This window comes from Strigops habroptila, chromosome 11 (assembly GCF_004027225.2).
Source record: "Strigops habroptila isolate Jane chromosome 11, bStrHab1.2.pri, whole genome shotgun sequence".
NCBI classification, from domain to species: Eukaryota; Metazoa; Chordata; class Aves; order Psittaciformes; family Psittacidae; genus Strigops; species Strigops habroptila.
The window spans coordinates 4108604-4132006 of record NC_046360.1 but is presented as its reverse complement, the minus strand read 5'-3'; the positions used below and the strand labels follow the sequence as shown (position 1 = coordinate 4132006).

Sequence of the window (23403 nt, the reverse complement as noted above, 5' to 3'; positions counted from 1 at the left end):
AAAGTGGGGGTTATATTTCCCTTTATCCTGTTGTTGTGATCTTCACCTGACTGATTTTTCAAATATGATGGACAGTGGCTTAGCAACTTCATTCGCCAGCTCCTTCAGGACCCGCAGATGGATTTCATCGGGTCCCATGGACTTGTGCACGTTCAGGTTCTTAAGATTATCTTGAACCCGATCCTCTCTTACAGTGGGCAAAGTAGTGTTAACAAATATGTGAACAAATTATGTCATTAACCAAATTAGCCATTTAAGAAACCAAAGTTATGTAGCTTCTGCACACAAAAGGTATTGCAAAACAGCCTTCTGTGAGGCTTACACATGCCTGGCAAGTGTAACTAGCCCTTCAGCTATCAGTCCTTCTGAAGTTGTATAAGTGTCCTCAACTAGCTGAAGCAGTAGCTGGTGTTTGGTGCCAGTCTGCAGATGTTACACAGCTGTTGGGTTGTGTAAGCATGCATATATAATGTGAAACTGCAATAGCTGGGAGGCTTTGATAATCTGGCTTTGCCCAGGAATTGGCAGGTCCTGCCCTGGGTGTTTCCGCAGCGATGGATTAACGTAACACTGCTGTTGAGCACCTGCTCTGATGTGGGTGGCTGCTTGGTGGCAGTGTAGGATGTCACTGTGGGTCCTGCAGCCCTTGGACCTGAGAAGTGTTCTGGCTAGAGTGGGCCCCTCTCGTTGGGTTATGGGGTAGATAGTTTTGGAAAAGCACATTAAGCAAACTTCTTATTTTCAGACACACCAGATTGTTAAAAACTCTTTGGAATGTGCTTTCATTCCAGCTGTACACGAAGTGGACATAGCAATGATGGCCTAGAATGTCACGAGGCAGGCCCCATAGGCTATAAAAGCCCTGACAAGAGGGAAATCACCAAAGTGTTCTGTGGAGAAAGCGATGGTTGCTGGATGTTGGAGCTCATGAGTAGTTCACCATGCACTGAGGGGTGGGAAGTGGGAAAAGGGGGAGGCCGAAAAGTGGAAACCAAAAATGCCCTCTGCAAGAGTGGCAAGGTACTGGTGCTGTGCCTTGAAAGAGGGAGTGGGGGGAGCTACGTATGGTTTCAAAATAGGCTGTCACAAACCAGACTCTTCCCTTTGTTGTTTTTTGCTGACTTCTACATGCTTTTAGGGATGAGTCTCACCTAGGGCCCCTTCAGATGCACAAAATAGACAAAAACCCCAATTCCTTGGAAAATCAGAGGCAAGTTAAGCGGTGGTGGATGCTTTGTCCTCGGGGAGAGCCGGGGGTTGAGCTGTGGGTTTCCACCCGCGGGCTGACAGCTCGCAGCCGCCTGCTCTTGTCCTCTTTCCCCAGACACCAAACACAACGGGCTCGCAGGTAGCTGTCACGGAGGGACCCGGTCCCTGCCAGGGGTGACCTGGGCCATAAATACACACCTTTATATGTTTTTAATCTATTACTACATGGGTTTACCTCCGCGCGTTCTGCTTCCCGTGTTTTGACCTTCCCGCCCCGGCGCTGCTGTGCAAGAGGCGGTGTCCGGCTCCGCTCCGCCCCGCTCCGCCCACAGCCCCGCTCCCTCCGTCGGACCGGGCCGGGCCGGGCCGGGCCGCGGGGCCATAAAGCGGCGGTGGCGGGGGCGGGTCGGGTCCGCTTCGCTGCGCCGCGCCATGGCCTCGGCCCGCCGCAGAGCGTCGGTGGGGCTGGGGCTGGGGCTGGCCGGGGCGGCCTGCGCCCTCCTGGGGGTTTCCCTTCTGCTGGTGGGGCCCCGCATCGTCAAGGAGCAGGTTATCAAGGTCAGCGGGGCCGGGAAGGGATTTGCGGGGTGCGTGTGTGCTGCGGGGTGCCCCAATGCTTTGTGCCGGGGGGCTGGAGCTGGTGCGTGGCTGGGAGCGCGGAGCGGGGCTGGCGTGAGTCCCGGGGCCAGTGCAAGGTGCAGGGGGTCGCGGTGGTGGTGCGGAGCCGGGTGCGCTGGCGTGGCGGAGCCAGGGCTGGTGCTTGGGCAGGTTTCTCTGTGTAGAGTGATCCTTGTGAGACAGCTGAGCCCTGAGGGACTCTGCTTTGGCGTCAGTGCTGCGGCCCTGAGCAGCCTCTAAAGCTTAGTGTGGGCAAATAGCGGCTTGGGATGTGCCAACTTGGGTTGTAGCAGACATGCCTGGTCTGAATGGGCTCTAATCCCTGGTTAGCAAAGGCTTTTGGCACAGCTGTGGTGCTGGGCTGAGCAGCTTGGCAAGCTGAGCACTGTGCCCAGCACCAGTCCTTCCTTCTGTCCCTGCTGCCTTAATTTGCTGCACTAGTTGTTCCTTTCATTAATGGGCTCAGACTTACTCTGGCGAGAAAATTCCCAAACTGGAAACAGGACAGATGATGTGCAGAAGGGCTCTGAAGGAGCCTTGTGCATGGAGTAACCTCCAAGTCACTGAAAACGTAAAGAGTTGCTTCTCTGAAGACCTGTCTTATCTGCAGGAGGTGTCCTGAGGCCGAAAGGGTGTTTGTTCCCCGTGGTTAAGATGTGGGGCTGTGGATGAAATCGGTTTGTTCAGTGCTGCGCAGTCTTGGGAACTAGCACTCCTCTCCCTGCTGCTGGGACACCTTATCCTGCTGTAACAATCCAATTGGCTCATTCCCACATTTAGTCAAACCTTTTTCTCCCTGCCCAAAGGAGATGTGGCCCTGTCAGGTATTTCCCCAAGCTTTCCAGGTCAACACCTGGAAATGTGCTTCTGATGAAAGATGTGAATAAACATCTCATAGCCGATGGCTGTGGTTACATGTGCTGCAAAGTCTCTGCTGAAAATGAATTACTTAAACCTATCTTTTGGAAGGGCTGCAACCTGGGCAAAGCCACACAAAGTTTTGTGGCTTAAGCATTAAAGAGCAATCTTTGTTCAGTTCATGGACATCAGGAGCTGGTACCTGCAAAATGCTGAATGGCCCCTGCAGAACAGGAGTGACATTTTTGGTGCAAAACTATTTCTGCCCTGTTTTTAGCTAATCCTGGTTCTTTCTGCCTGATTAGCTAAATCCTAGTAACTTGCAATGAGGACAGATGATGAGGAAATACCAGCCCTTGTTTGTTCTCCCTTTATCTCAAGCCCTTGCTCTCCGAGTCTTCAGCATGACCCAAAATGGTCCTGAGCTTTCATGAAGCTTGATGTGAAATAGAAAAAATAGCTGAATTATATCCAGGGTGGTGAGAAATATCCACAACCTTATGTTCCTGAGCTCTATCAAGATGGAAGAGCACTTAGTTGCAAAGAGGTGGTAGTTTTGAGTGTGTCTTTAAGTCTGTAGGGGAACACGCAGTAGAAACAGGAAACCTGGAGCCTGTCTCCTGCCCCGTTGCAGAAGTTGAATCTGTGTCAGAAACTGTATCTGAACCTGCAAAACCTGGGAACATTGCTTTTCTGGAAGCCCCTGGAGTGCCACGGACCTGCCTAAGATATGAGCTTTTTAACACAGTGAGACTGCATCAACTCATCCATCTGCTACTTGATGTTTCTGCTCCACCTGGGGGCTCTTGTGCTGTCCTGCCTGAAAGCTGGGATAAGACTGACAGCACTGTCTTCGCTCTTTTAGCAGGGTGGTGATGAGGATGGTGGTGAGAGGTTGTGAAAGATGAGGTCTGATACTGAGGTTGTGCTTGGGTACAGCGTGACTGCTCCTCTCCATCTGAAGAGGAAACCTCAGCTCTTGGTTCTACTGAGCAGGGTGGCTGAAGCCTCCCTCTTGGAGGAGCAGGATTTGAGCACCATCTGGTCAGGAGGGGTCAAACATCCTGGTGACACTTTATAGCCTGCCTAAGTGAAACATGTTCTTTTTATTTTAGGCATATGACCATGTTTGTTTTGACCTACAAGTAGCTAAATTCTAAACCTACCTGAAATAGATCTTAATTAGTAGCATCTGTGAAGTACCTTGAGCTGCTGTGCCCAGATGGGAGAAGGCTGAGCCAGAATGCAGCTCCATCTGACTGGGAACATATTGTATGGATAAATGCATATGCAAGAAGGGATCCAGGGAGTGCAAGAATAAGCAAGTGAAGGAAAGCAGATGTTGCTGCTGAAACTCTGTTGGACACTCAGGAGTCAGGATTATAAAGCAGGCTAAATAAAAACTTGTCCTGTTGCTGCTGCTGCTTCTTGCAGGTAGCACAGCCTAGCCATGAAACTGCTAAAGATGGGGATTTGCAGGGAAGCCTCCAGCAACTTTCACAACTCAACCCCATGTAGCAGCAAGTACATGCATGGTCAGATGAAGTTGCTCCAGGGCGGGAGAGCCATTGTGGAACTGAGTTGCAAAGGGATAACAGCCATGTGCCTTCGGCTATTGACGGGTCAAACCTGCTTCCATAAGCTGGCTGGGTTACTTAACCAAAGTAACAAAGGCTTGTGCTTGCAGAGGAAGCAAAGATTATTGGTGGAACTCATCCAGAATAAGTGCTCAAAAAGGAATGAACAGGCTCTTGTCTGTAAGGCAGTCCCCAGAAGGCTGGGACAGAGTCAAAACAGATGTGCCAGATCCTGGGCTGGGAACCTGGTGAGGGCTTAAGGCATGTTTGGGCTCCTGCAGGCATTTCCCAGCAAGCAAGACAGCGATATGGGAACCATGATTGTGCGTTGCCTTTGACCTGCCTTATGACCAACTATGAGTCACTGCAGGGTGGCAGCTGAGAGGACACAAAGGTGTCCTGCACGGTGCTGTTGGTACCCAGCTAGGTTGCCATCCCAGTTCTCTGTCTGCTTTCTGGGAATCTAGTGGGTCCTCCCTGCTGGTAACCATATACTTGTGCCAATGGGTGTGATGCCTTTCCCAGCCTTTGCCTGCTTTTGGCTGCACGGAGCTGCCAAACCTTGCAGGTGAGCGGAGGACTTCAAGACAGGGTAGTTTATGCTCGGCAAGTCAGATATGCAGAGCTGTGAATAATTCAGTGCTGGCTTGTTATAATTCAAAGCGAGCCTCCAGCACGTCAAAAGAGCTCTGAAATCCTGTGGGTAGGATCTGGAAAGCTGAGCCTGAATAAATAAGCCTACAGACATCCTGTGGCATGAACTTGATGCGTCTGCGTACATAAGAGTTCGTGGTTTAGATCTGGCTCAGTTTCAGTCTGCATAACATTCCTGGATCCTCTGGAGAGCCCCTGCTGGAACTGCCACCTTCAGCTGGGCCTGACGTGGAGCTGAGGGTGGATGTGCTCAGCTGCAGCCACTGAGTCCAAGAGTTGTGTCTCCTTACTCTGTTTTTTCCCTTGCAGAATGTCAGGATCGACCCCGGCAGCATCTCCTTTAAGATGTGGAAAGACATTCCTGTTCCTTTCTACATGTCAGTGTATTTCTTTGAAGTGCTGAACCCCACGCAGGTCCTCCAGGGAGCGAAGCCAGTGCTGCACCAGCATGGACCCTACGTTTACAGGTCAGGTACCACTTGTGGTCCAGCTAGGCACGAGCCCATTCATCATGCTGCCTGCCAGGCTTGCGGCTAACTCCTCTGGCATGGGGGCATAGCATCAGCATACTTGGAGCAAGGCTGGTGGCATAGGATTTTAAGGTGACCCACGTGTGCTCTGATTGCCCTGATCTTGCTAAAGCCAGAAGTAGGAGGACCTTTGGCCTGTGCTTCACTGAGTTGTGGAGCGTAGTCCTGTGCTGGGGCCTGTTGGGCAGCCAGACCTGGGCTGATATGGTCCAAACACAGGCATGAGGGGTGTTGGTATGGTGGTGGGCAAGCCTTATCTTCAGAGTGGACTTGTTTTATCTTCACTGTACATTTAAGGGTCCAGCTCCAGAGCTGGAGTCACCTCAATATCAAATTTCATGGGTAAGAGGTCTTAGGCCAATCCAACATGAGACCCAGAATCTGCCTAAAATGAATGGGCTGGTTATGAAAACCATTATGGAGCACTAAAGATTGATCAGGCCCACCTACGGCAGGGCTGGGTCTATTTGCCATGGCTGAGGATGGTCGTTGAAGCCCCATATGCTTCTCTGGACCTGTAACACGAAATGATGGTCGATGTTGAGCGTGTGAACTTACCCCTAAGTAGCATGTGTTTGCCTACACACGTAGGCAAAGTTAGGTCAGCAGCCTAAGAAAGCTCAGGCAGGAAGATTATTGGTTTAATCCAAAGCTGTTTCAGTAGCATTGAGGGAAATCTGGCAGTATGTTGGCCCTTGTTTCCTTTGGGCTTGCCAGGTCACACCGTAACACCCTGTGGATTCTGTATGTTGTGATCGCATCAGTCACTTGGCTTGGGGAAAAAGGCTTCCCTCACTGTAAATAAGAATAAACAAAGGGGCAAAGCTTATTAGTGTCCTTGTGTTCCTGCTGAGTGAGATTAGTGCCCTTCCCTAATGTGTGCTATAAAACAGAGGCTCCATAATAAAGGGCTTTGTTTTTGCTGGTGGGTTGAGCTTCAGCTCCCTCGGGAGCTGTAACAGGCTCGCAGTGTTGGGGACAACCTCATGCTACTGTGGAGCATCACGGCCTTCATGAGACTGAGCTGCCCCTATAGCATGGAGTGAAGGGGAGCAGTGCTGGACAGTGTGCAGGAGGTGGCCCTACCTGAAGCCCGGAGGAGCAGGAGAGCCACGATGGAAGGTCAAGCTGCCCTGAGCCTGGGAGCCACCAGGGAGATCTGGGGCAAATCATTGTGGGCTCATTGCTGGGTCTTGTGGCATCTAGTTTGGTCGTCTTCTGTTCTGGAAGTTATTTGGACATGTAGTGTGTTGGTGTAGGTTTGGTTATCTGGGCATCTCCCTGGTGCGGCTGGGCTTTTCAATGGCTGTAGGTGCAGTCACAGAGATCTTATGCTTTTGTCTCAAACTTCTCATCAGCTGGGTTTTGAGTTGTGAAGAGAAGCACTTTGTGTCTGCAAGTTGCTACAGAATCCAGTCTGTCAGGGATGCCTCACTCCCAGGCTGCTATCTTCTCTTGCTAGACTCTAACCCTAGTTGGGGTGTCAGGTTGACACCGCCTTTTTCCTGGGATGTTGCCTCCCTGCTGTCCTGTGTCTTCTTGCTGGGGTTTGGTCTCCTTCCTCTGTTCTTCATAAGCAAGCCTGGGCCTGTGCAGACCCTCCTTACTTCACAGGCTTTGCAAGGGTATTGCCTGGGGAAAGATTCCCATGATCTCTCCCATCTCTTTGCAGAGAGTTCAGGTATAAGACAAATATCACATTCCATGACAATAACACTGTCTCCTTCCTGGAATATCGGAGACTCTTCTTCCAGCCAGAGTTGTCCAATGGCCGTGAAGATGACTACATCGTTGTGCCAAACATCTTGATGATGGTAAGAACTTGCTCCATGGATAGGTACCAACTTCTGAGCTTGAGGGAAGGGCAGTGATGCTCAATACTGACTCAGAGCTTGCTTTCATTTAGGGCCCAAGGCTAATCAAGCAATTAAGTGGTTAAGCTTATAATATGCAATTTTCAGCTTTCTGGGTGCTGGTTGTTGTGTTGGGCTGTTACCCTTCCAAACCCAGAGTGTGCAAAGGGGCTGGCAAAGCAGCTGGGCTTGAGTCTGCAACCTTGCCTGAGCACCCTCTGGGGAAACGAAGCCTGTGAGCCCTCAACTGCTTTCTTCCAAAACTGGGGATAAATGGTGAGCCTCGGTTTGTCCAAAAGACTTTTTGAGGGATGTAGATTGATGTAGCCAAAGGACCTTGCTGAGCACCAAAGATGCATTGCTTGCTCTTAGGTAAAGATGGGCCTCTCATCTCAGGTTTGTTTTCTTTCCCAGGGAGCAGCTGTAATGATGGAAAACTTGCCAAGCTTTGTGAAGATTTTGCTGAGTGGAGTCCTGGCTGGCCTGAAACAGGAGGCGTTCATGAACCGGACAGTTGGGGAGATCATGTGGGGCTATGAAGATGCTCTTATAGATGCAATAAATACAATTGTTCCTGGCATGATCCCTTTCAAGGGAAAATTTGGCTTATTTGTAGAGGTGAATAAACTGTTGATTGGGAACACTAAAATCACAGCAATGCTGGTGTTAGGGGTAGCCCAGACACTCAATCCCCTCACAAAGTGTTTGGAGCAGCCATGTGTAGCTGGTGGTTGTGTCAGGCTGCCTTAATTCTCTCCCTGGGCAGAAATGCTTGTGTTTGAAGCTGTTGCTGGCAACTGAAATAAATAGAAGTTCAGTAGCTTACAGTATGTGAAGCACCCCTAGGGCTGAGGAAGCATGCGAAGTCAGTAACTTATTGCAGTCTTGCTGTGTATAATGGATTAAAAATTAGCTTCTCTTCTCTGCAGTTTAACAACTCCAATTCAGGACTGTTCACAGTGAACACGGGTATGAAGAACATCAGTGAAGTTCACATGGTGGATTCATGGAATGGGCTAAAGGAGGTAAGAGTCAGGCAGAAAACGTTTAATATGGGCACAATGCCTGATCTAAAACATGATAAACTGAAAGCTGTTGTATCTCTGGGTCTTGGGTTTGAAGGCAAGTTTCTACAGGACTTCAACTGCTACAACTTTTGTTCTGGCAAATTGGCAGAAGGTAGCTCTTGTTATATGTAGCAAGAAGCTTACATGAAGGATTAAGTTCAGCTCATCATCTGTGTCACTTGGATTCCCTTGAAATCCTGTTGGAGCTGGTTGCTTCTAAAGTTGAAGTCCCAGGCTCCCGTGGCCTGTGTTTAAGATGTTCCTTTACTTGTTAAAGGAGTGCTTATTCTTCCCTTGTGGGATTGCACTCCTAACTAAAATCAACTGAATCTACAGACCAGCCTGTGGGAGGACTTGAGACTGGTGGATCTTGTTTCCACTAATTGGGCAGATGTTTGAATGGGAAAGATCTTGGAAGTTCTTCAGTGTTGTGATCTCAAGCTGCTCTGGAAGCAGTGTAGAGTGGTGGATGTCTCATGCAGGCCTGGAAGCCAACTCTCTCCTTGTTCTGAGCTCTTCTCTCTACTTTGGTCGTGTAGGTGAACTACTGGCGGAGCCGCGAATGCAACATGATCAATGGGACAGCAGGAGAGATGTGGCCACCATTCATGTCCCCAACATCGCTGGATTTCTACAGCCCGGATGCCTGCAGGTGAGGCCACAGCTGCCAGTGTGTCCCTGTGCAGGAGATGCAGTGTTCATCCTGTGCACACAGCATACCTGTGCAGTGACGCAGAGGGCTCAGGACTCCTTTCTGTAGTTAAAGGTCAGCTACGGTTCCGTGTTGCAGTATCTGAGCTTTGCAAACAGTGTAGTTGTCTAATTAGCGGTGTCTTGTGGTATTCATAAATACCTCCCAGATCACTTGGAGAAGTAAAACTTGCCCATGTTGAATCAGTAGAAAATAACCCGTCTAGATAAGATGTAGGAGGTGAGAGGGAGAAGCGAGAGTTGTCACGAGGAAATGCAGCTATAACTATTTGCAGAACTATTTCAGCTGACTAAACGGTTGCAGAAGTGATTTCGGGGTGGTGGGGGGGAGTTGTGCCCTTGTTGCCAGGCTGCTGCTTTTTCTTTTTTTTGCTGCCTAGTTCCAGTGCTGCTGTGCATCTGTCCTGTGTAAGACACCCTGACCTTAGCTGATCACCCAGGGGTTAAAGTACCCTGCGGAACCTGCCTGAGTGGAAACTCCCTGAGGCTGGAAGGAGGGGAGACAGGAGATGGCACAAAACCCTGTCCCCAGCTTGGGGAAGATAATGTTAACTCAGGCTTTGTAGATAGAGCTGCAAAACAAGCAAGTGGCCATGTTGAATAGAGAACAATGACCTCTTCAAACAAGCAAAGTCAGCTGAGCCAAGTATTAGTACAGGAATTCTTCTACATAAGGGGCATCAGCAAATACCAAGATGACACCAGAGCAAGTAACTTACAGGGAAGTCTACCAGTAATCAAAGTTTAAATACACATGCCTGTTCCTGTAGAACTACAGAAATCTTCTAGGGAACAGAGCGTGTTTCTTGGCAAGGCGTCTAGTGAAGAGGACAAAACCATACTTGGTTTCTTGTTAGCACAGGAGGTTCTTGCCTGACAGTGCTGTGGGGGAAGTGGCTCTGCTGTCTCTTCTGCTCAGATCTCTGTCTCAGCCTCTCTGCTAGCCTAGCTGGTGAGGAAGGAATCACAATGATCAGGCATATCTGCCTTACTGCAGGGCATATCTTCTGTGCTGTTTGCACATTAAGTGCAGCTGATGCTGATATGGCACTACCTGGATGTCCCTGTAAGGTAGGCAAGGCTTTACCCTGCTGATGTGCTGCAGCAGCCTCTGCCTCCTTGCTGGAAGGTGAGCACAGCTGAGAGTCATGCGTGTAACTGCTGAACATGCTTTTAATCCTGCATACTTTGTTCTGGTGTCAGAAGGTGTCTGCAGGAATAAGCATCCCCCTGCCCAGGCTGTCTGCATCCCTGTAAGCCTTACTTAAGTGTGAAAGGAGCAAACCTCCTTCCTGGAAACTTGCATCCTATCCTCACAACTGGTGGCAGTAATGCAGCATAACATCACTAACCTGTTTTATCAAGAGTCTTGCTGCATAATGTAGTAAAAATTTCCACTCCCCTGACAGCCTCTATGCTGAAGTTGCGCTGCAAAGGAGATTTAGTCAGTGTCCATCCTCTGTGCATGTCTCCTGAGCACTTCAGAGCCAAGGCTTTCACAAAGAGGGTATTATCTCTTGGAGAGCAGCCCTAGGGATTACTATATGCCTTTAAACAAATCTCACCTGGATACTGCAAACAGACTTATAAGCCTGTGTTTTCTCTCCATAACTAGTGCTGACCAACCCTTTATCTGTGTTTAAAACATGGAAAGCAAATGGCTTAAATACTCATTCCCCATCCAAAGCACTGCTCCGAGTGCTTATCTTGATCTCAAAGTCTAAGTTACGTTACAACTGCATCTTATCCAGCAAAGATAAGAGCCCAATTCTGGGCTGGGAACCTGTTGTCTAATCCTGATCCTTCTCCAATGAAACCCTTCCAGATCAATGAGACTGGTGTACGAGCAGTCTGGGAAGTTTAAGGGTGTGCCCACCTATCGCTTCGTGGCACCAAAAACTCTCTTTGCCAATGGCACGGACTATCCACCCAACGAAGGCTTCTGCCCCTGCATGCAGTCTGGCATCCAGAACGTCAGTACCTGTAGACGAAGTAAGTCCTTTCCTCCTCAGGCTCTCCCTGCTGTACCAGTATTAAATGGTGGGGATGCGATATGAGCTTGGCTATCTGGAAAACCGGCAGGTAATCCTGCCAGAGTGCTGGGGTCTTGTGCATGGCATTCTCACTTGCAGGCATCTCAGCAAGGAGGGACAGAGGGAAAATCCTTGTGCCCAAAGTCCTCTTGGTCCACGGTCCTATGAGAACCTGGCATTTGTGGGAATGCCTAAGGATAAGGTGGGAGTTTTATGTCCCCTGGCCTGTGGAGGGAGTAGGCAGAGGAGCATGGGTGGGAAGAGGCAGGCTGTGTAGCTGCCAAATTAAATGTTAACTTTGGACACTGAGTGCAGGTTGTGCAGGAGTGAGAATTCAGACTCAGTGCCCCAGCCTGTGTCTGGGTACAGCAAGTTGCCAGGGCATTGTATGGCGCATAGGAGGGAGAGCGTGGCTTAAACACTGGGTCTTTACCCTCCCAGAGCAATGGAATAAGCTGCAGGGTGGGAAGGGAAGGAGCTTGGTGGTTGGGAGGAGAAAAGTATAAAAACCTGTTGAGAACAAGTGCTGCAATAGCTTAAAGATCACGACAAAAAGTCTCAGATGGGTTTGGATGAACTTAGGGTGTCTTTGTTTGCATCCAGATGCACCCATGTTCATTTCACATCCTCACTTCTACAACGCCGACCCAGTCCTGTTGGACGCCGTTGAAGGTCTGCACCCCAGCAAGGAGCAGCACGCGCTCTTCCTTGACGTGCACCCGGTGAGTGTATGAGTGAGTGAGAGCCTGCTGGGGCCCTCGCCCATGGAGGAGCCTCACTGTGCCCCAGGGGTCCCATTGGGCTGAGCGGGGAGCCTGACACCAGCTGCGTGATGGCCTTGCTCTGCTCTCGTGGCACTGATTTGAGCAGGTTCCATAGTGCAAAGACTGGCGATGACATGTGCAGATAAAAAATGTCACAGCCATAAACTAATTGAATAATTAGCCTGGCTTCTAGAAAATTGCAGAACCAATTTTAAGCGTAATTGTTTTGGTAAGCACAGTCAAGTTCTTTCCACTGACTCAGGTCTGTAACACCAGGAGGTGTATCTAGCAGCAGCCCAGTTACGCCCCAGATCTGCAACCGTGTCTGAGAACTGACTGGCAAAGTCAGACCATGCTGCAGCTGAAGCTGTCACCGCTGTTTTTGGGCTGGCTTCCTCCAGTCTCTCAACCTGCCCATCTAACTGTCTGCTGCTGTGTTACTCTTCTCATGTATCTATAGTAAGGGTGAAGTTACTGCTCCATTGGTGATGAATTGGGGTGTCCTGAGCCATTGTTGTCCCAGCTGCTGATGGGGAGAGGACTTTGGGATCTTCCACCCATGGCCTGTGTGGAACGTGGTCAGATCTTCCAAACACTGTGATGTTTGTTCAAGCAAGAAACAAATTCCCCTCTCAAGGCAAAGCAAGCTGTGCCTCTTATCTAGGCGTTGGGTTGTCTGTGCTTTTCTTATCGCAGTTATGGAAATCTAATTAAGTTTATTACAGTATCAAACATCTACTGATAACAGTACAATTAACTGTATTCTTATCTAGCTGCAGCTGGCTGAGTGCAAACGGGCAATCCAGCAGAAACTCTCTGCCCTTAAAAATGTGTTGCAAAACTGCAGTGTCATGAGAAAACAATGCCTTAATGGGTGTCATCAAGACCAGCTTTGAAGTGGGGTGTTTTCATGGTCTTAGGATGTTGGTGGACAGTGATGTCTGTTCCTCATTATGAGAAGCATTTTGTTCTTTCCTGTATGCACAAATCTTTTGCATTGATGCATTTCCATCCTGCTGCTGGTAGAATGAACAACAGAAGACACTTATCAGGCTTCAGAAAATGCTGAAGTTGCTATTAAAACACCCTGTGTAGGGGGTCACTTACAGGTTATATGCACTACTTGGTAATTTGAACTTGCTTATGTTGAGTCCCACAAGCCCTGGGTCACACAACACCTCCCTGGTTGATGCTGTCTGCCTGCTGAATGCGTGCTGCCTTCTGCAGCAGCCACATCTATCCAAGTTAACTTCGTGCCTTCAGACCACCCCAAGGGAGGTGCTGCAACAGTCTCACTGGAGGGTGAGTGTTCAGGTGATGGGGACAGCTGCAAACTGCCACGGGGACAGTGCTGTTCCTCAATTCGCAGTCATCCCCAGAGCTTGGGGAGTGGTGCCTGGCTGGCTGATGCTTGCGCTTTGGTGGAAACCTCAGCCATGCTCCCGGACTTGAGCATGGTGACTGCAGTGGAGCTCTAGATGATCCAATCTGGTGGTACCCAGAGCAGCTAGGATGGAAAGCAAAGGGTTTCTCTTCTGCAAAGCTCTCCAGTCAAATGTTGGCTTTACTGATGAACTGGTTGGTCTCTTTCTATGCAGTTGACTGGCATCCCTATGAATTGCTCTATCAAGCTCCAGCTGAACCTGTACATAAAGCAGGTGTCTGGTATAACGTAAGTAGTCACCTTTTAGGAATGTCCATCTCCCTTTCTTGAGCAGAATTTACTGTCCCCAGAGATGAAGTAGCTTTAACATTACCGGTTGTCATGGTTGCAGAAGCCAGCTGGCTCATGTGGTGAAATGCCAGCTATAACAGTGACCTTGAAGTGGCATCCTTTAGCAGTGCAGCGTGTGGATGGTTTCTCCTGGTGAAGTGCAGGAGTGGTTTGCCTGCACTGTGCTGCTGCTCAGAAGGTGTCACATCTGACATTGGAGGGACAAAACACACTCTGTCTCCAGGGTTGACAGTTGTAGCCTGTGTCCAAAAAGACACTTTCAGCTCTGACAGCAAACAGAATGGCTCTTGCTGCTTTGACTGGCTTTAGGGCATACCCCAGCAGACAGCCCCAGTGCTGTGAGCTTGCACCCCCTGGTACCGTGCAGGTGACAGAGATGTCTTGGAGCCATGTGAAGTTTAACATTCCAGTTCACTGAGTTCATGTATCTGGAGCCCAGATTTGGAATGGCACTTACTGTTAAGCACAAATAGAAGCATAAGTTCTGCTCTTGTGCGAAAGGGCCAAGTTGGACCTGGTCCGTTAAGGGGGGAGCAGCTCACTGAAGCAGCAGGAATTGCTACTTCCTTACACTGATTTCCTTGCCATTATCAGTCTGTCAGACCCATCTCTTCTTTAGGAAGAATTATGGCACTAATTGTGGCCTGATCAACCAGAAATCTAAGTGTGTGTCTTTCTTCCCCCCCAGTCAAACAGGGCAGATTAAGCCAGTGGTCCTGCCGCTGCTGTGGTTTGTGGAGGTGAGTTGCCTTCCTTGACCTGATCCTGCAGAGCCTCTCCTGTGGGAGGGGGAACTGCTTATGCATCACCCAGTGCTGGGAAACTCCACTTTGGATAAAGCTTAAAGCCAGACAGACTAATTAAGCACCAACAGAAGGCTTTACAATACTTGGCTATGCCATTAATCCCTCTGAGCTGAACAAACCCTGCACTATAGTTGGTAAATCTCTGGCTCTGCCCTAGATGTGGGGTTAAATAGGGCCCACAACAGAGCTGCCAGCATCCCCATTCTGATGTGGGCCTGGGAGTGCAGTCTCCAGCTGTGTGCATGCCTGGCTGACTCCAACTGTTTAGTAAAAGCTTCTAGTCTGACAGAATCTTGCTCAAATTCCCTAATCTGTGCTTGGAGAGGAGTTGTGCAGCAGGTCTGTCTCAGCCCTGGGTGGGAGGGAAATGCCACTGACAGCTTTGATTCTTTGAGCAGAGTGGATCCATTGAAGGCTCGGTCCTAAAGCAGTTTTACACCAACCTGGTGCTGATCCCATCGCTGCTGGACTACCTGCAGTATATCTGCCTTGGGCTGAGCGTCCCGCTCATTATCTCAGCAGCTGTACTCATGGCAATGAGTCAGGTAAGAACCTGCAGATGTCTAATGGGAAATGCTGTAAGTCCAATCAGACTTAATCAGATGATGTAGATTGGGCTGACAATCTAACACTCCTGAGGAAACATTGGCTGATGCCATGAACAGTGACCTAATGGTGCCAGATGCCAGCATGTAGCAGCAGGACTTCCTCAGCCATCTAGAAACTGGGCTGCAAATAGATAACATAAAAGCATTTCTGGCTTTCTCAGTGCACAACAGCGATGAAAATGGGTTCCTGTAGGAGGAGGTATTTCTCAGCTCATCCAGTTAATGAAAGAACAAGCCTCACTCATCAACCCAGCCTCCATAGAAAGCAGCAGGTCTGTGCCATTGCACAAATCTGTGCATCTCTGCAGGGTCCCAACAGTTTTCTAATCTGAACAGAGCCTTCGTGAGGGGATGGAGCTACTTGAGCACAGCTTGTTCCCTGATGAAAAGCAGTCGCTGTGTTCTTGCAGAAGAGGCACAGACACTGTGGCTGCTTCTCAACCCTGACTGTGCTCTGCCTTTCCCTGAAACTCACTTGGTTTCTAAGCAAACTACTCCAAATAGCTCTGAGCTGTAAGGACAGAATATAAACCAGCTAAAACATGTGATGGAGATCCAGCTCCAAAACATTCATCTGATAACACTAAGCTCTCTAAAAGCTTTATCTCTTGAATTAGGGATCTAGCTCCCTTCCCTAACCTGTATCAAAGCAAGCTTATTTACTTTTCCACTACAACTAAGTGTCTTGAGCTGGCTCTAAAGTTGCAGAAGTGAAGCTATTTGTGGGGATAAAAAGATAATGCTTAGGATGAAAGCAGGCTAAAGGGCAAGCATGTGTGTGGGGCTGCTTTTGCTTAACCTCCTGTAACTGCCCTTACAGAAACACTGGTACAAACCCACTTTAAACAGCACCAGAGTTCTCAGAGTATCACGTAATTGGATTTTAACCAAGCTTACAACTGCTTAATTGACTTAAGCACATGATCCCAAATCCCCTTGTTCTTCCACACACCTCCCCACAGGGTGGGAGCAATGTTAGGGCTGAGGGCTCAGAAGTAAACCCTTGCTGTGCTCCTGAGATGGTCAGGCTTTGTGTGCTGAGCCTCTCTGCTTCAGCACTGCAAGAGCTTGCTGGCAAATGGACTCCACTCTGCTGCATAGCACCAGCATATCTGAAAAATGCCTATTTGCTGGGCATTATTTCTAAGACCTTATGCAGCCCTGGGCTGGCATTTTCTTCCCCTTTATGCAGGTCTTAATTCCTGCTATCAAAGAGCCTTAACCATGCCAGGAATGGTCAGGAAGAAAAGCTGGATGTAAATTTAGTCAAGTCAGCTGAATATCTATGAAATACCCCAAACCCAGGCATAAGCCTGCTGTATTTGGCTGCTCAACCATAAGTGTGGTGAAGTGCTAGATCTAAAAATCAACTGCAGGAAGTGCCTGACTATCTGGAAAGTGATAAAAAAAGCCTTGATGACCTTATAAATCTCTAAGCAAGCTGTGCAACAACACATGAAAGTCTCATGTCTATGAATAGATAAGAGCTTGTAAACTGGAAGACAGCAATTTGCAGCCAAGGTGTGTTCCTCATTTGATTGAAGTGTTGCTGATCTTTGCTGATGATTGCTTAATCATGCACAGTCCTCCCTCCTGAAGACACAGGTGCAGGGACACTGAGTGGGGGCATTGAACACAGCTTCACATGTCTGCCAGCATGAAGGTCTCCCTGATCTCTGTGCCTCTGGCTTCTGGAGGGAGCAATGTGCTCTAAACCCAGTCCAGATGAGGTGCTATGAAACACTTAAATCTTAGCCTAGCTGACAGTGGAGCCAGTTTAAAATGCATCCTATGGACCTGCAGTTCTAAACAATGTGTGAAGCTCTGCAGGTATAAAACATGTCCAGATGCAGCATTGTAGCTCTGCTCTGCTAACACGGCCTAAAGTCTTAGTGGTGACGCATTTGAAAGGCAAACAGACCATTTTAAAACTGGCTTGACACTGCCCAAAATCTAAAATAGGACTTAGTTTAACCTAAATTTTGAAATCTTCATTAATGACTAGATTCTAGTTAAACAATGATTTAAAAATCTCCTCCTAAAATTGGAACCCTCATGGAATTCATGTCCAAGTGCACCATCAACTAGCCTGATTGTTTTCTAGGAAAAATGCTCTTTATTTTGGAGTAGCAATAAAAAGAACTCAGACAGTAATAAGGCCAACCAGGCCACCTCTGCCAAAAAGCTGCCTCCGGTTAAGGGGACGGTGTTGCGGGAAGCCAGACTGTAGGTGGGTACCCAGTCAAGGTAACACACTTTTCTCTTGTCCTGATTTGATTTAAACTTTGCTTAAAGCCAATCAAACAGCAATGTTTACTGTCCTCATCTACCAGACGTGCCTTCTGAGCAAGCTTTGATATAACGATGTTGGCTCATGGCTTTATTCAGGGCAATTTAGGTGTCTTAATACTCACACTTAACCAAGGCTGCAAGCACATGCTTTTATTGTTTCTGGCTGTACCTGATCTGCAGCCCTAATAATATCAGCAGGGATCAGAGTGAAAGTAGGACTGGTGTGAGGAAACACGTTTCTTGCCTATTTCCTCCCACTCTGAGTGTTTGAGATCCAGAGGTAAGTTTTGGAATGGGTAGAAACTCATGGGGTAACAGCGGTAGTCACCCGGTGGGTGTCATTCCCCTCCTGCATAAAGGGGCAACCTCCATGGAAAGGCTTTCAAGAGGGAATTTCTGATGTATAAAAAAATCTGGGTTTGTATTACAGGATCACAAAATCACTGAATCGGTGAGGTTGGAAGGGACCTCTGAAGGTCATCTAGTCCATCTGCTCTGCTCAAGCAGGGCCACCTAGAGCTGGTTGCCCAGGACCATGTCCAGATGTCTCTTAGTATCTCCAAGGATGGAGATTCCCCAACTTCTCTGGGCAACTTATTCCAGTTTTCACAGTGAGAAAAAACAAAGCGTGTTCCCTAATGTTCAGGTGGAACTTCCTGTGTTAAGTTTGTGCCCAGTGGCTCTTGTCCTGATCTCTGGACACCACTGCGAAGAGCCTGGCTGTGTATTTATGCCCTCCCTTTGTATACTTGCATATGTTGGTAATATCCCCCGTGAACCTTCTCTTTTCCCGGCTAATCAGCCCCAGCTATCTTGGCCTTTGCACAAATAAAATCATAGAATAGTTAAGGTTGGAAAGGACCTATAGATCATCCAGTTCCAACCCCCCTGCTCCAGTCCATTAATCAGTTTAGTGGCCTTTTGCTCTCTCTAGTAGCTTCATCTCTCTTGTCCTGGAAAGCCCAGAATTGGACATGATGCTCCTTGTGTGGCCTCACCAGTGATGAGTAGAGGAGAAGGATCACCTCCCTTGACCTGCTGGTATCACTCCTAATGCAGCCTAGGATATGGTTAGCTGCCTTTCCTACATGGGATGCTGTTCACTCATGTTCAACTTGGTGTTCACCAAGACCCTTGAGTCCTTTTCTACCAAACTGCTTAAGAGTTGGGTGACCCTTAGCATGGAATGGGGCACGGGTTGTTCTTCCCTGGGTACAAGACTTTGCACATCCTCCTGCTGAACCTCATGAGGTTCCTGCCGGCCTGTTTCTCCAGCCTGAGATGTTACACTGAGGAGGGCAGTGTAACTCCTCATTTTGTATCATTAGCAAACTTGCATGTCATTAATAAAGATGTTAAACAGGATTGGATGCAGTATTGACACCTCATGTACACTGCTAGTTACTGACCTGCAGTCAGACTTCTCATGATGCTCTGAGCCTGGCTGTTCAGCCCAGTTTCAGTCCAGCTCACTGCCTGCCCATACTGCATAGTTCCTCTACAAGGTTCTTGTGGGAGATGGTGTTGAAAGACTTACTCAAGTCCAAAGAGACAATATCCCCAGATCTCCTGTCATCTATCAAGCCATTCATTTAGTCATAGAAGTATATCAGGTTAGCCAAGCACAATAGCTGCTCCATCACCTTCACAAGGATTGGAGGGAGGCTGACTGGCCTGTAGTTCTGAGGTCGTCTTGAACTTCAAGATAGGAGTGACACTTGTTTTACTTCAGTCTTTGGGCACCTCTCCCAATGGCCAGGATTGTTCAGAGATGATGGGGAGTGGCCTTACTGTGGTATTAGCCAGCTCCCTCAGCTCTTGTGCGTGCATCCCGTCAGTGTCCATGGACTTAGCTATGTCTAGGTTGCTTAAGTATTCTCTGACCTCATCCTCTTCCACTAAGGATATGTCTTCCTTGCTCCCAGAGTTCCCCTGTCTAATTCAGCAGTAGGCCCATGTGTGACACAGCTCTTCAGGTTGGGCATTTGTGGGGGTTGTGACAAGTGTCGGAATGCAAATAGCTTCATTTTGTTAGGGGAGTTGGTACAAAAAGTCATCAAGAAGCCTTCAGAAAAGGGTTCTTGGCCACACAAAAGTCCAAGAGGTTTGAGGTGTGCGTGTCTTAAGTGGGGCTGTGGTGTGACCACAGTGCCACCACCACGTGCATGGCTGTAACCGCTGTCCTCTCGTCTGCAGAGACCCCCACGTCACCCCGCCACACAGAGCAAACCACCCCCCTCCTCCGAGACCACGCCACTCCTACATGACGCTGCCGCGCTGAGTCAGGATGATGCTGAAGCCTGAGCCCCGGCACGCTTCCCACTGGGGCATGTCTGTGCTAGGCAAGACCTGCTGTGGATCCCGAGTGTTCTCCAATGGGGAAGTCATCCTGGGCAACTCAGCAGAGACCCTGTACGCTGCGGCAAAGCCACAAGACATCACTGCTGCACCAGCACTCTCACACTGGAGCACAGGAGACCTCATCCAGACACTCAATACAGTGTCCAAGAGCCCTTGTCCCTAAGGGGCTGGCCTTTGCTGCAGCCCCTCTTTCCTTTTGGGAATGAAGACGGTTGTTGGCTGATCCAGGAATTATTTTGCGATTTAAAACTGCCTATTGCTAGGAATAAAAGGTACTTTAATGGGAGCCTTTTAAATAAATGAGGTTTGTATATGTAGCACTGATGGGATTTAGTGATGGTTTTAAAAGCCACCGTTCATCTCATGCAGATGGGGCTTGCTATCTTGATGCCACTTATGGGTTTATTGCCACTTGATGTGACTGGACTATGCCACAAATCAGTTCTGGGTGCTGTCACTTTGGTGATGGCTCTTCCCAGAGTACCTGAAGCCTGCTTGGGGTTGCTCCAGCCTTTCCATGTGTTGGAGAGTACAGCAGTGACTTTTAAAGCTCTAATTCTGTGCCATGACCTTGTGTTCCAACAGTTCCAGCCCACAGCCCTTATACTTGGCTTCTCCTTGCTTTAGATGGCTGTGTGAGATGAGCCTTGCCAACACCTCTGGTCCATCTGACCTGTCACTCACCGTTGTTGCTGGGTGGTCACTGCATTGCTCTGGCCATGCTGCCTGCACATGGGAAGGGAAGGGAGCAGGAAGAAGCTTGACCTTTAACAGAGAGATCCGTGACCATTAACAGAGGTAGTTGTGCTTTTGGGATGGAGGAAGCTATGTGCAATCATGAAAGTAATGATGGCCTTAGGTTTTGATAAAAATGCTGCAGGTTTCTGAAGTGATGTCTTGTGGGATCTAGGGTGGGATTTTAACTGGAGGTAGATGGGCTGGGGTCATTCTTTAGTGGGAAAGAAGCCCAAAGCCCAAGGATATTCTTGGCTAGCTACCCAGCAGTAGTTGTCTGCCACACCTGCCTTCCCTGCTTCCAACCAGGAGCCCTTGAGAAAACCAAAGGGGCCAGTGCTGGTGTGTCTGGCAAGGATGGAACAGTGCAGGGAGTCCCTGGTCTCTTTTGGAGCGGAGGACTTGTTGCACCGTGTGTGGCATGGATGTTGTCATAGTCTGGAAACCGTTGTAATTGTCAAAGACAGCCCTGGAACCTTCTAGTGGGATAAGCAGTACTTTTCCTCTTACACTTCTGTTCCTCTTATCGGGCAGGAGGAGCACAAGGAGCTAAAACCAGTGCCAGCAGTTCCTGTGCTGGTACATTCCCTGCAGGCCACGTCCTGCAGCTGGGCTTAGGCTGTCTGATCATGGGAACAGTTGTCATACAGCCCAGATCATGAAGGGGAAGGAAGCCCAGAACTTGGTCTGTGGCTGAACTTGCCTAGATGCTCAAAGCATGTCTCGCAGGACGATGGGAATAGCCTTACCTGCATTATTTCTGTGGCATGAGTTCTCGCTGAGGGTGATGCTTAAACTACAGCTTTAAAGTCTCTCTGCGCTTGAATCCCAAATGATCCACCTGCAAACAGTGCTTCACAACCTACACCCTCAGCACGCGGTTGTGAAGTAGGAGCAGGTCAGAGGCACAGCCTCAGACCAGGCGCTGTGGGACACTCAACTCATCAACACAGATAAGACTGGGCAGCGTTCAGCAAAGCTAACAGTAGATCAAAGATAACCACCCTTGGGCTCACCTGCTTGAGGCTTTAATGATGTGCTGGTACTAATTGCTGCTGTACAGGTGAAAACAAATAAAATATTGGCGTATTTCTCCTAGTGCGAGCTTTGGGGGTTGGTTTGTTTGTTTGTTCGTTGTCTTTGTTGCAGGAGCCCTTGTTTTAAGCCTCGTTCTGCACGCTGCGGTGGGCCCGGGGGGTTCGGGTGGGACGTAGGGGGGTGCAGTGTCGCGACGTGGCCGCCGGAGGGCGCCATAGTGCCGCGGACGCGGGGCGGCAGCGCGCAGCGGGACCCGGGCTGGGGGTGATCCCGGTGGGTCCCCCCCGTCCCCTCCACAGGCGCATCACGAAGCCGCCACCCCGCGATGTTGGGCCTTTGTCCCTCCCCTGACCCCCCCTTGCAGGGCTGGGCTGATGGACACAGCTCCCCTGCTCTCGTCCCCCCGCCCCGAGCACCGGCTGTGCTGCAATATGGTTATTCATCAGCTCGCAGCGCTCCAATTCTATCTCCTGCGCTTCAGTCACCTTGCGGGCTGCTTGTGAAGTTTCCAGCTCATTTTAAAGTGCTTCTCATAACCCCCAAGTCTCTCCTGGCCCTGACTCGTCCTGTCTTGCCGATTCCCTTTGCCTTTGTACATGGTGTTCGGGGCTGGTAAAGCCCAAACGTTGTCAAAGTGCAGTCAGCAGCCCTGTGCAACAAACCCCACGGCAGAGGGGCCAGCACAGCACCTCTGTGCCCTCCCCTGCACCAACCTGGTTGAAGTCCTCTACATTCTCCCAAGGATTTTAATGGGCTTCCACCTCTACTTTATTTTCCCCTACTGTGACAGAGCCACCACCAGCTTCTCTGGAAAACACACCAGGGATAACAGCCCTCCCCATGTGCATTTGGTTAGGGTGCATTTATAAACGGGGTATATAAATGCTGTTCCCTTTCATAGAATTCCAGAATGGTTTGGGTTGGAAAGAGCCTTAAAGCTCATCCCGTTCCAACCTCCTGCCACAGGCAGGGACACCTTCCACTAGAGCAGGTTGCTCCAAGCCCCTGTGTCCAACCTGGCCTTGAACACTGCCAGGGATGGGGCAGCCACAGCTTCTCTGGGCACCCTGTGCCAGCGCCTCAGCACCCTCACAGGGAAGAATTTATTCCTGCCTAAGTTCAATCTTCCCTCTGTCAGTTTAAAGCCGTTACACCTTGTCCGGTCACTACATGCCCTTGTAAAACATCCCTCTCTGCCCATGCTCCTATTGATGCAGCCCAGGAAATGATTGGTTTCTGGGCTGTAAGTGCACACTGCCAGCTCATGTTGAGCTTTTCATCCACAAACACCCCCAAATCCTCCTCAGGGCTGCTCCCTTTCTCCAGCCCTCTCTCACCTTCCCTGCAGCACCCCAGACCCACCCATCCTCTGCGACTGCAGGGCTAGGGAGGGAGCTCAGGCCCTCCTGCACCAGGAGCAGCTTCTGTATTATCTCCTTCACCTGCGTCCCAATGCTTCCAGGTGCCCATCACTGGTTGTGCTGGGTTAAAACCCCTGGGTTTGAGAGGCAGCAGGTCTTAGTTCTGCTCTGCTCCTCCTTGTTGCACCCAGGTTTGTTCCTGAACATACACAAGCTGTGACTCCAGTCCCTTGCCTGCAGGACTCCTACAGCAGTGACAAAACCTTCCAGCGATGCGGGGTGGTAAGTGATGTTGCTGTTGTGAAGGTTGTGGGCAGGCGCATCTCCTGGGGCAGAGCTTAAAATAAACCCTAAACACAAAAACCCAGCAACCAACCAAACAAAAGCAATGTGCGGCTGATGCTGGTACAGTTATAGGGGTGGCATCATGATGTTGGATGGAGAAGTGTTTTTCTCCTGGCAGCTACAGGGGACCAAGCTTTACATGCATGCAGCTGCCTGTGTGAGGCTGCAGTGTGGGGCTGCAGGGCCCAAAGTCCATGCAAGAGGTGCAGGGAAGGGATTAAGCGAAGTGTGGCACTTGGTTTCTCTTG

General features: G+C 49.4%; 1 protein-coding gene across 1 annotated transcript; it reads left to right on the top strand.

The window, feature by feature from the left end:
* Positions 1-1514: 1514 nt before the first annotated feature.
* On the top strand, positions 1515-21515 carry SCARB1 (scavenger receptor class B member 1). Its single transcript, XM_030501068.1, has 12 exons — positions 1515-1767; positions 5226-5383; positions 7119-7260; positions 7714-7917; positions 8229-8324; positions 8906-9018; positions 10903-11069; positions 11714-11832; positions 13473-13546; positions 14298-14349; positions 14814-14960; positions 19512-21515. Exons 1-12 carry the CDS (start codon positions 1642-1644, stop codon positions 19617-19619), a joined length of 1506 nt encoding a protein of 501 aa, XP_030356928.1. The 5' UTR covers positions 1515-1641; the 3' UTR covers positions 19620-21515.
* The last annotated feature ends 1888 nt before the right edge of the window (positions 21516-23403 follow it).